At 40.4% G+C, this 13,134-nt stretch overlaps 1 protein-coding gene across 7 annotated transcripts in view; it reads left to right on the top strand.

Annotated features, from left to right (window-relative positions):
- The window catches only part of Slco1a6 (solute carrier organic anion transporter family, member 1a6), a 45,095-nt gene that overhangs the window by 15,712 nt on the left and 16,249 nt on the right, over window positions 1–13,134 (top strand). For 4 of the 7 annotated variants that reach the window (XM_087659501.1, XM_087659504.1, XM_087659507.1 and 1 more), the window contains 5 exons: window positions 3,111–3,217; window positions 3,632–3,778; window positions 7,249–7,347; window positions 9,573–9,836; window positions 11,883–12,047. In XM_087659501.1, the coding sequence (XP_087515627.1) occupies window positions 3,111–3,217; window positions 3,632–3,778; window positions 7,249–7,347; window positions 9,573–9,836; window positions 11,883–12,047 (782 nt within the window). The remainder of the gene's footprint in view (window positions 1–3,110; window positions 3,218–3,631; window positions 3,779–7,248; window positions 7,348–9,572; window positions 9,837–11,882; window positions 12,048–13,134) is intronic. The other 3 variants (NM_130736.1, XM_087659502.1, XM_087659505.1) reach the window with 1 other exon arrangement.

The following is a 13,134-nucleotide window of genomic DNA, read 5'->3' as shown; positions in this document are numbered from 1 at the left end:
ATTACTTTATTCCTCTTTCTAAAATGAGAGTCAAGTATCCTCACTTGGGCCATCTTTCCTTTTTAGCTTCTTTGGGTCTCTGGAGTGTAGAATGGGTATCCTTTACTTTACAGAAAATATCCACTTATCAGTGAGAGCATCCCATACATGTCCTTTTGAGTTTGGGTTACCTCACTCAGGATGGTATTTTCTAGTTCCTATCCATTTGCCTGCAAAAATCAGATGTCCTTGTTTTTATTTAGCTGATTAGTATTCCAATATGTAAATGGACCCCATTGTCTGTATGCATTCTTTAGTTAAGGGACATCTGGATTGTTTCCAGCTTCTGGCTATTACAAATAAAGCTGCTGTGAACATAGAGGATCGTGTGTCCTTGTGGTATGGTGAGGCATCTTTTGGGTATACGCCTAGGAGTGGTATAGCTGGCTACTCTGGTAGAACCATTTCTGATTTCCTAAGACACTTCCAGATTGATTTCCACAGTTGTGGTACAAGTTTGCTATCCCACCAGCAATGGAGAACTGTTCCCTTTTCTTCACAATCTCACCAGCATGTGCTGTTGCTTGAGTTTTTGATCTCAGTTGTTCTTATGGGCTTAAGATGGAATCTCAGAGTCATTTTGATTTGCATTTCCCTGATGTTTTTTTCAGTAGGATGAGTTAACAGGTGATTGAACAGGGACTGGGTGATTTTGAGCTCTCTTCAAAGTGTGTACAACTTGCAATCTTGGAAAGGATTCTCTGCTTTTGTTGTGGAGGAAAAAGATCCACAAGCAGCCAGAAAGAATGTGGATATCATCTTTTATTATGGAAAATTAAAAAAAATCTAATAACCCTCCTTTTTAACCTCTGTGTCTCAGTGTACCTTTTGGAACCTCTTATACCTCTGAGTCTTTCCACTTAAGAGATGGATGAAAAGTTCTGTATGTGCACTTAAACCTTCACTTTAGATTCTGTTTTGCGTATTCACATGGACCCTGCATTGGGATTCTCTTCCTGCAGCTTTCAAGGGAGTCCTGGAACATCTGTTGGGCCCAACATCTTGATGGTTAGGTTTCCCTTAATTCCATATTCAATGGCCTTTCAAATATCCACAACCCAATTTCAAAATTGTATTGCGCTTGAGTACAGTTTTAATCTGTTACATTTAAATTCTCTTTTTTAGCTGTTTTGTCTGTGGGTGTTGTGGTGATGGTGTGTGTGTGCTTTCATGTGAGGTTAGTCAACAACTCTCAGAAGTCAATCCTCTCTACCCCTTCTGTGAGACCTGAGGCGGAATCCGTGTTGTCAGGCTTGCACACAAGCATCTTCAACCATAGAGGTATCTGGTATCTCACAAGATTTATTTGTTTGTTTGTGTTTATTTGTTTTGAATGGAGCCTCAGGGAGCTTCTGGTGGATGGGAACTAACTGTGTAGTTAATGATATTCGTGAACTTCTGATCCTCTTCCTACATATCCTGGGGTTACAGGCATTTCCTACCGTGTCATGTCTGGTTTCATTGAGTTCTCAGAGCGCTCAGGATCTAACCTGGGATTGTTGCTTGTCAGGCACCAGTGACTATTTGAGCTACATCTCCACATTTAGATCTCTTTATCTTTCAGGAAAGGAAATACCCCCCCCTTTTTTTTGAAAGATTCTTAGTGCCATTTATTATCATTTGGGGGAATAAATGGACTTTGAATGAGCAATTGAATTTTAAGTGATAATGAACTAAATGAAGGTTATTTTATGTGCTTGGGTATTTTTGAAGGCAAGTGAAAGTTCAGACACATTTTACTCTGTGCTTGCGTCCTGTCATTTTATTTCTAGGATAGCGATCCCTGGTGATTTGTTCAAGTTAAATGACCACAGTTTATTGGTATTTTCCGTCCCATGGGACTGTGTTGCCTGATGGTAGATTCTGTCTCTTCTCCTTATGATATGTGGATTTTTCTTCATTGTAGTTAATGAGCACATGGAAGAACAGGTGTTTGAATTCCCAGAAAGGAAGGATAGGCCCACAGCTCAGAGAACCCAAAGCAGGTGTTTCGTGTTCTTCGTGTCTCTCTAAAACTTTTATCTTCTTGATTCTACTTTATTGAGTCTCTTTGTTTCTTGCTTTAATTCTTTAGCTCACACCAATTAATTCTAGGAAATAGTCATTTAGAAATCACAGCGAGTTGATATTTGAGAATGTGAATGCTGTGTCTCCTGAATGTAGAGACTCGTGAGGTATGTGGAAAGAAAGTGCGTGGGTTTTATTTTGTTGTTTTATTTTTGTTTGTTTGTTTTTGCTTTTTACTTCCATTCATTTAGGTTTTTTTGTTTTGTTTTGTTTTTGAGACAGGCTCTAATGAAGCCCAAGCTGACCTCAAACTTGCTGTGTAGCTGACGGTAGCCTTGAAACTCTCATTTTCCTATTACTATTTCTCAAGTCTTTGGTGACATTCACTGGACACCATACCCAGTTTGTATACCGTTAGAACTTAACCCCAGACCTACATGTTCAGCCTAATGATACAGTTTTCTGTATCTGTCTGTCTGTCTGTCTGTCTATCTATCTATCTATCTATCTATCTATCTATCTATCTATCTATCATCTATCTATCTATCTATCATCTATCTATCTATCTATCTTCTATCTATCTATTATCTATCTCTCTATCATATCTATCTATCACCTATCTATCTATCTATCGATCTATCTATCATCTATCTGTCTGTCTATCAATCATCTATCTCTCTATCATATATCTATCATCTCTCTATATATCTATCATCTATTTTTTTATTTATGAGGTATACAATGTTTGTTTGTGTGTGTGTATGTGTGTGTGTGTACACATGGGGAGATCACACGACTATATAATGGGGTCATTTCTCTTTTCACCTTTCTGCTTCATGTGGTTTTCAGCCATTGAACTCACCTCATCAGTCTTCTGCAGCAAGGGTTTTCCATGTTGCATCCTCATACTGGCCACACCATAGGATTCATGATGATTAGACTGACTGCTGTGGAAATGTCTTTACTGGCTCTGGATGCTCTGTTTTTAGGGAAGCAGGACTCAATAATCTGCAGATGTTATTGTATTCAACTCCTCACAGTCAACCTTTCCTGTGTCCCCACAGATACGAATATGAAACAACAATTTCACCTACAAGCAACTTGTCCTCAAACAGCTTCTTGTGTATGGAGAACCGAACACAGACCTTAAAGCCAACACAAGACCCAGCAGGTTGACTCCTGCTTCTCATTGCTTTCAGTTCAGAGACTCAGACCCAGAATGTTCTTTTATGAAGGGTTTTACTATGACACTGGGTTTAGTAGACATGTAAGACAAATGAACACAATTTATTTCCCTCTTCAGCAAATGGAGATGTTAATAACCAAGGATATTCTTCCTTCTGAGTTTGAATATACTTATGAAGAATCCTTTCTTACTCAACCAACATTATATATTTAGTCCCACAAGGAAAAATGAGTTAGAAAGATAGATTTAGCAATATAATACATTCTATGTGATTGGTCTAGTTTTGTTTTCACTTGCTATAATGAAACATTGACATAAAATATGCTTATAAATATTTATTAATTGTCAGTCATACCTGACCATCAAATACTCATGTGGTTTTCTCTTGTTTTAATGCAGAGTGTGTGAAAGAAATGAAATCATTAATGTGGATATATGTACTGGTAGGAAACATTATACGTGGAATTGGTGAAACTCCCATCATGCCTTTGGGTATTTCCTACATAGAAGACTTTGCCAAATCAGAAAACTCTCCCTTTTACATTGGTAAGTATGAGAGTCATCATCAGGAGGATAGAAATCAATTATTGATTGGATGCTTTATGGTTTCCTGAGGATAAGCAAAGTACTACAACACTGCAGGTCATAAGATCGCTCAATGGGGGAATTCAATGGTAGGTCCAGATAAGCTTCTTCATCAAGCTGCTTCTCACTTTTGGAGAGCTCTCTTATTTCCTGAACCCCCAGCCCCAACACACCACTGTCATGCATGACAGTTTTGGTGGTAGGGAAGCCCTGAATGTCTATCGGGGCAAGGCTTTATAGTAAGCAGCATCTGGGGAGTAAATGTGCAAGCATAGAAATGGAAAGCTACTGTGGTCTTTAACATTACTGGCTGGTGCCGAGAGTCATAACATAAACTTAACTTCTGCTCCCCTCTGCATTGGTGTTCATAAGGCAGGGGTTAGGCTTGTAACCTGGGGGTATAGGTTTGTTGGGGGGAATAACCTGGAGACACTGGACTTGTTGGGGATTAGCCTAGAAACTGGAGCTAGGGTCAAGTTTTGTTGTGGGGCAACTTGGAAACTAATGCTAGGTATCAGACTGTTAGTTTACCTGAGTTAAAATTTAGGTCAGGTTCTCGAAAATGGAGTCTGAATGTAAAAGATTTGGCATCTCAGAAGCAATAAAGAAACAAAAATAGAGGAAATCCTGGAGGTGAAAAACCCAGTAAAGAGAACAGGAACTGTAGACACAAGCCTCACCAATAGAATACAAGAGAGAGAAGAGAGAATCTCAAGTGTAGAAGGTAGCATAAAGGAAATTGATACATCAATTAAAGAAAATGGCAAGTATAAAATGTTCCTAAACCAAACTACTCATGGAATTTGAGATACAATGAAAAGATCAAACATAAGAAAAATAGGAATAGAAGAGTGAAGATTTCCAATTCAAAGGGCTAGAAAACATCTTCAACAAAATCATAGAAGAAAACTTCCTTAACCTAAAGAAAGAGATGGCCATAAAAGCACAAGAAGAGTAGAGAACAGTAAATAAGTTGGACCAAAAATGAAAATCCTCCAGCCATATAATAATCAAAACAATAAATGTATAGAACAAAGACAGAATATTAAAAGCTACAAGGAGAAAAAGGCCAGGAAACAAAGGCAAACTTATCAGAATTACACCAAACTTTCCAACAGAGACTCCAAAAGCTAGAAGATCCTGGAAATTGTCTTTCAGACCACAAGAGACCACAGAAGCCAGTCTAGACTACTATACTCAGCAAAACTCTCAATCATCATAGGTGGATAAACCAATATATTCCATGACAAAACCAAATTTAAAATGTATCTTTTTACTAATCCAGCCTCACAGAGGATACTACAAAGAAAACTCCAACACAAGGAGGGTTAACTATACCAAAGAAAACACAAGAAGTTCATCTCACAACAAACCCAAGAAAATCATACACACATAGTACCATCTCCAACAGCAAAATAACAGGAACTAACAATCATTGGTCATTAATATCTCTTAAAATCAATGGACTCAATTCACCAATAAAAAGACACAGGCTGAACGGACTGGATGTATAAACAGGATCCATTATTCTGCTGTGTATAGAAACATACATCAGCAACAAAGATAGATACTAATTCAGCATGAAGGACTGGAAAAATGATTTCCAACCCAACGGTTCCAAGAAACAAGCTGGAGTAGCCATTACAATATCTAATAAAATAGACTTTCAACCAAAGGACACATGTTCTATTATGTTCATAAAACCTTATTCATAACAACCAGAAACTTTAAGCAATCCCGATGTCCCTGAATCAAAGAATTTATACAGAGAATGTATTTCATTTATACAATGGAATTTTAGTCAGCTATGAAAACTGAGGACATCCTGAATTTTGCAGTCAAATGAACGGAACTAGAAAATATTATCCTGAGTGAGCCAACCCTTACCCAAAAGGATATGCATGGTATGTACTTATTGATAAGTGGATATTAGCCAAAAAGTACAGAATACCTGTGATACAGCCCCACAGACCTAACGAAATTAAACAGGATGGGAAGACCTAAGCAAGGATGCTTAAATCCTGCAGAGAAGAGGGAACAAAGTAGTCATGGAAGGCAGAGGTAGGGAGAGACCTTGGTGAGAGGGGTGGGGGGAGGGCAATAGGGGGGCAGGATAAAGTGTGAGGAGACACAGGAGAGGGTGCCCAGAGAGCTAGGAGAATGAATGGAAATCTGCAGCTGCTGACCCTGCAGGGTGGGGGCAATCTCTAGGAAATCTGTGACCTGGGATAGTGGAAGCTTCCAGGACTGGTTTGAGGCCCTCAGCACACATGTAGAGGAGGGCTGCCTTGTCTGGCCTCAGTAGGAGAGGATGTGCCTAATCCTGAAGAGACTTCATGCCCCAAGGTAGGAGGATGCTGTGGGGTCACAGATGCAAAAGGGAAGGGGAAGGGCAAAAAACTCTGCGTGTGGGGGGGGGGACACCAGGATCATGGTCAACATTTAGGACATAAATAAATAAAATATTTAATTAAAAAAACCACAAACAACAAGAACATATTACCTGAATTGGTTTGAGGCCTGGGAGAGTAATTCAATCAGAAGCCAAGAGAAGCTTGTTTGAATAAGTCAGCCTGAGGAGGCGTAAAGAGGCATAACAACTGAACTGAACCAGCCATTGAGTGATGAGAAAGAAAGTCTTGCATCCCTACATCTGAGGGAACAAAAACAACGTTGACACGGTGTGGAGAGTACTTCATTAAGACTTTCCTCTCAGGTAATTCTAGGCTGTGTCAAGTTGACAGTGAACGCTAACCATCACAGAGAACCTCTGAAAACATGGCTCTGGAAGCATCAAAGGACCTTGTTCACATCCTGGCTTTGAGGGGACTGTCTGTGGTAGTTCAGCCTTTGCATTTAATTCAGGATAAAAGAAAATTTGAAATGTCGCTTCAAGTAATGAAGTGTCTGTGTCAGCCATCTTCCTTTCACTTTAATAAATATCTGAGTTAATGGCTTGTGAAAGAAAAGGATTCATTTGGCTCACATCTTTAGGGCTTTGGGTCTATTTCACTGGACTGTGTGGTTTGGAGGGATGTCATGAGGAAACTTATTATGGTGGAAATGTACACGAGGTAAAACCATTCATCTTTTGACTGGGAAGCAAATGTAATAAGGGGAAGTGTTCCATCATACTCCATGTTGCCCCCTGGGAAACAAGCCTGTAAGAGATGGGGTTCTGAGGAACATCCTATATTAAAACAAGTGTGTGTGTGTGTGTGTGTGTGTGTGTGTGTGTGTGTGTGTGTGTGTGTGCATGCCACATATATACCAGGCTTAATTTCTGTATATGTTGAATGTATAAGAATATCTGAGGTAGTAAGGTATGTAGCTCATTGGTAGAGCACTTGCCTAGTCTTTTGGATTTGATGATCTATAAACTAAGTGGAAGAAATATGATTACATTATGACTTGTCTTTGTTTGCTTGCAGGGATTTTAGAAGTTGGAAAGATAACTGGCCCAATAGCTGCAATTTGGTTGGGATCTTTCTGTGCAACCATTTATGTAGACATGGGGTCTGTGAATACAGGTAACACACTGAATTTGATCTAGACAGTCCAGTCCCCAGAGTGTGAGAGAATACTCTGGAATGCTATTCCAATGTCTCTTTTGATCCTCAGCTAAGCAAATTGTCACCACTTACAGATGGTGGCAGACCTAAAGGCAGCAGAGGTGAGGGTGAAATGCCACAATCTGATTCAAAATTTTTCATTCCCCTACCATATTTCAGCCATGCTATTGGTTTTAAAATTTTGCTTGCATAGGCTTTTTTTTAATTCAATAAGTCAGACAATATGGGTAAGAAAATATCTTTTGGTTCTATGATGAGTAACAAGTTATAAAGGTTTCATATGACAAGTGAAAATACTCATTTACTACTGGGAAATATATCACCACATACTGCTAGATAAAATTAATTTTTAATGAATACACAAAATGAAAATAATAATTGGATGACCAAACCACTCAGTCAGTCAACAGGTTCTCCAGGGCAGGAGCAAGGATTAAAAAGTAAAAGACAATTAGACAGCAGTGTAGCGTGACCCCAGCCAGTTCTGAGACTGAGGCAGGTTTATTTTTTTTCCCAATCTGCTTTTATACCATTTTAATTACATGGAAGTAATGAGGTCAGTTAAGGAACAAGCAAGACAATAACCAAAGTTCCAGGATCACTGTTTCTAAGGGCTTCTCGGGATGACCAAGATATCTGAGCCTACTTCCCTATCCTAGCCCCAAGTCATAGTCTTGCCTGAAGCCTACTTTTTTGTTCTAGCCTGAAACCAGATTCCTCCCTGAACTTACTTCCCTTTCCTGGTCCAATGTCAAATTCCTGCCAAGTGGCCCCCCAAAGCTCTCCACAATTGGATAACATGTATTCTCTCTCTCTCTCTCTCTCTCTCTCTCTCTCTCTCTCTCTCTCTCTCTCTCTCTCTCTCCCTCCCTCTCTGTTCCCTGTGGATGTTGGTGCCTGCTATGTCAGAAGAGGGTGTCAGATTTCCTAAAATCAGAGTTACAAAATTTGTGAGTTTTCATGTGGGTTCTGGGAATAGAACTCAGGACCTCTGTAAGATCAACAATAACTCTTAAGTGGCTTAACTGTCACTCTAGCCTCCTTCCTCATCCACCATGGTGTTTTGAGACATGACTACATCAGGTTAAATGTAGCTGCTAAAATGTGTCTCAACTGTTGTTTAAGTCTTTTTGAAATGTAGTTTTAAATACTTCTCCACATAACACTCCAGAACCCCTTCATACTTAGTTTTAACTTTGCTCAATTAATCAGCCTCAGACACTTTTTCTAAAGGTCTGAATTATTCCAGTGGGGTTGGAGATGCCAGTAATCCCAGCACTTAGAAGTGAAAGATCCCACGCAGAGAGACCCTTACTCAAGTCTTGGGAAATCGCGGACCCCAGACACAGAGAGACCATTTTGGATGTAATAAGCAAAGGCGAGGTTTATTACGGAGACCTATTACAGAGATCTCCGGGCCGACACATATCCCACGCAGGAGACAGAGGTGTCAACCCCGAGAGGCTGGGAAAAAGAGTATTTAAAGGCAGAGGCTGTGAGCACCAGGGGATGGGGGATGTCAAAGGGGAATGTACCACAAGTTACAAGATTGTTTTATGGCTCCAGGAGATAAGGGGACGCCAGAAGGTTTTATGGCCCCCTGGTTCCTGGAACAGAGCTACTAAATCAGGAGAAGGGTAGGGTCTTCAGGTCCTCATTATTTTTAAACGTTTGTCAAAACTGATGGAGCATTTGTATTTGAAACACCTCTGGTTAGGCTTGGGCTGCCCGGTTTCTTGGAGTGTTCTCTGCAGGACACAATGGCTGAAAAGCACAAGTAGGGGCTTATCAGGGTCTGGAGGACATCTGGTTAAAGTATGACTCTGAGTAAGCTGGGGGGACGTCTGTGGATGGTTTATGGGTCAGTCCTCGATAGCCTGGGCTGGATCCTGCATTCCTTTTTTTTTATCTTTATGGCCTGCTATTCCTGGCGGCAGGGCTTAGCCCTGAGTTTGTGGCTTTTGGGGCTAACTCTTTTAATTTTATATTTCTAAACCTAGAATTTGTATAATTTTCTTTTCAGAAGCAGGGGCAGAGGATCACAAGTTCAAGGCCCAAACAAGAAGAAGAGCGAGTGATATACAAAATTTATGCTCAGATGGAATCATGATGAGTAATAATTTTCTAAAGTTTACACAAGAAAGAATGATGTAAGCTAATACAATATCTGTATTTCTTCACAGATGACCTGACCATAACTCCCACAGATACACGCTGTGTTGGTGCTTGGTGGATCGGCTTTTTGGTCTGTGCAGGATTGAATATCTTGATCAGCATCCCCTTTTTCTTCTTTCCCAAAACATTCCCAAAGGAAGGACCAGAGGATATGGCCAATGAAACTAAAAATGACGAAGGAGATAAACACAGAGAAAAAGCCAAAGAAGAAAAAAGGGGAATCACAAAAGGCAAACGGGGAAACTTTAAACTCTGGTCTATTTGGGTCTGTGGTTAGTGGGCGTTTGTCACTTGTGCCGAGTTGAGAGAGTTTGTTACTAATCCGTCCTTTCTCAGATGTGATAAACTTCTTCCAGAGTCACCACTTGAAAAATAACTTATCTGACAGGGAACCTTACTTACCTTAGATTAGACCTTATGGAAAATTGAAGTCAATACGCACAATCAATGAACAAATATTTTCCCACCTGTCTGAAAAATCCCATTTTACAGAAAATATTGGTCTAAGTAAAAAACAAAACAAAAAACAAAACAAAAACAAAAAACCAAAAAACAAAAACAAAAAAATCGAATAGCTAGAAATCCAAGCTAAAGATAAAGAGTCAAAACTCTATTTAATAAGAAAAAAAATGTAGGTTTAGCTGTGAGCATCCTTGAAATCAAGGCTGAAAGGAAGAACATGACAGGTGACATAGTCCTCTGTGTGTGAAGGTGTGCGGTAGTTTACAGGGCAGGCGTTCCCTTAGAGCAGACCGTTGTACAACCAGCTGGAATGTTCCTAAGCAGCCATGCAGAGTAGAGATGCTTCTGTGAGAAGCTAGGGTGGGACCGCGGAGTGCTCAACGACACACGGTCTTAAAACTTAACTGCACTGTCACAACTGTGTGTGTTGAAGCCTGTGCAGTGTTCTCAGGAGATCAGGGTTGTGACTTGGGCTCTGGAACACTTGAAATATGTAGTTGTAAGATGGGAGGGGCCAGTGCTTTACCTATCAAATGAAGGCATGAGTGCATTCTATTCCTGGGTATCTGTGTTGTTCTGGGGACACTGTGTGTTCTTCATAGACTACTGTGGGGAGCCCTTTATTGGTGATATTGCTATTTCCTCCTTCACACACAGTCCCCAAAACCTATGTTCACTGAATAGTCACATGTCTGCCTTAAACACTACAGTCTGTGGCTAGGGAGCCAGCGCATGGGCTTGGACATTCTCAGAATTATGGTCATGTTACGCATTCTCCTAAAAGGGCAAATACTGACTATTCTGGGAGACATTGTGATCTGCTAGATCAACTTAAAGTTCAAAGCTAGGAAAGAGCCTACCAGGGAATAAGGCATACACATAATAACTGTAAGCTGTGGAGACCCGACAGGGATGTTCACAAACATGGGTGAATTCAAAAGTTCCCAGGAATACTGACTGCAACCATCTCATTCATAAAGATCGATTTGCCACTAGAGTTCCTTTACTTTTATTAAACTGTCCTGCCCCTACTTCTAAATCATTTCTTCTTGACACTTTTCTCTCAATGAAATTACAGGCAATTTATTATGTGTACTATAAAACTGGAAAATGAGGCATTCGATATGAAGTCATGAAAAGGAAAGAAACTAATAAATGTAAATTTCAGCTGAGTTATGTTCAGTTACATTCATTCAGTCTACTTCCTTGAGAAAGGCTCTAAACTTGACTTTCAGTCTCTTAAACATGGAATATTTTTTGGTTCAGTCGCTTGGAAAGTGCTCCATCTATGCCAATTGAATCAGCATTCCATATAGCGAGACTTTCATGTTGAGATGTTTGTAGCTGTCATTAGTTGTTTCTAATGCATGGCCTGCTGTGAAGTGCTACAGAGATGCTGAGGTTGTCTGGGCTACAGCCTGGTTCCTAGAGCATCCCCAAGGTTTTAGCTTATCCATTCTTGCATCTTTATGATAGCGTCAGTGTCTGGACTCAAATATCATCAAAGTGAGTTCCTTACTGATTCCAAAGAACAGACTAGTCACTCTCTAGTGAAATCAGGACATTAATAGAATGGGACAGAAAAATAAAATAGAGTGTGGCCACAGACTTGAGCCCATCTCCTTATAGGTTTGCTTGGTGGCACAATTATGTTCTGGTTCGTGCATGGCCTGTTGTGCCACTAACTTCTAGATGTGACTGAAACAATGATCTAGAACTTTAGCCCCAAAGGGGTCAAGATCTATCAAACACATTTGTGTCACAGCACAGAATCTGTGAGAACATATTAGGGGAGCACTGGGCACCCTAATGCAAGGCCAAGTTGACTTGATGGTGCCGATCCTCTCTTGTTTCAGATTTCTTTCTTTTCATGAAGAGCCTCTCCTGCAATCCTATTTACATGCTTTGCGTCCTTACAAGTGTGCTCCAGGTAAATGGATTTGTCAGTATTTTTACTTTCAAGCCTAAATACCTGGAACATCATTATGGAAAATCCAGTTCAGAGGCAATCTTCCTCATGGGTATGTAGTTTCATTGTTTGCTTAGTAGCACTTCCCCTCCCAGAAGGACACGCTTAAACAGCATACCAAGGACATGATAAACAGTGAAATGACATGGCTAGTAGATCCCAATGTAATCAAAACCTCTTAGGGTATTCTACCAAATTTCCTTTTTCGATATCCAGGGAAATTAAGACACGACAGGGAAACAAATAGTCCAGCAATATCTTCTAGTTTTCTTTCCAATTTGAGTGGAAATCATTAGAGTTATGGAAGTCTCGGGAGGCATCTCATGACGTTCAGTTTTCAGACAGGGAAAATGGTGATTCAAAGAGGCATGCAGTTAGCTCACTGGGATTCTTAATCTTACTCTCAGATTTCAGCTCTGGGCTTCAATTCTCCATGGTACTTCCAATTCAGTTGCTTGGTGATCTAGAGAGTGTGTGTAGCAACTCTCTGTCGTTTTAGTACACTAAACCCAGGGTTCCTAAGTTGCTCTTAAAAACTGGCTGTCACAGGCTGTTAGCATCCACATTATCTAGGGTTCTCTGAAAGTCCAGTGTTGCGTGAATTAATAAGTAATGCACCATCTCACCCTAGCGCTGGCTACTCTCTGGCCCCAGCAATCTCACCACGGCCATGGCTAGCCCCATGTAATGACCTCGCTGCTCTCTTGCTGAGTATTCTGTTAACATTCAGAGCCATCCTCCCCCTGTGGTTAGCTGTCATAAATCCTGTAACCTGGCTGGTAAAATCAAAACTCTAGAGGCCTGTAATTTATCAATCAGATTTATATCAGTAGATTCTCATCCCACAAACCGTCCACACAATGAACTCAGAGCCAATTGATATTGATGTAAGCTGCCCACTTAGATAAGAGACATTGTCCTTTAATTGTCCATCCCTTTAAAGATATTCATAGCTACCTGTGGCCATTTAAAGCCACACAGAATCTGGATAGTTTTTCTCTTCCTCCATCTTCCTTCTGTCTCTCTGTCTCTAAAACTCTCAGCCTGCCTTCCTCTTCCACTGCCCAATCACAGGCTCTTGCCTTATCTTGTGCCCACCCTCCTGCATATAGACAGCAACTCACAGTCCAGATCCCTGT

The sequence above is a fragment of the Rattus norvegicus genome, chromosome 4, assembly GCF_021556685.1.
Source record: "Rattus norvegicus strain SHRSP/BbbUtx chromosome 4, alternate assembly SHRSP_T2T, whole genome shotgun sequence".
Taxonomy (NCBI): Eukaryota; Metazoa; Chordata; class Mammalia; order Rodentia; family Muridae; genus Rattus; species Rattus norvegicus.
The sequence above is the reverse complement of the archived record's forward strand: the minus strand, read 5'-3'. Positions and strand labels throughout refer to the sequence as shown.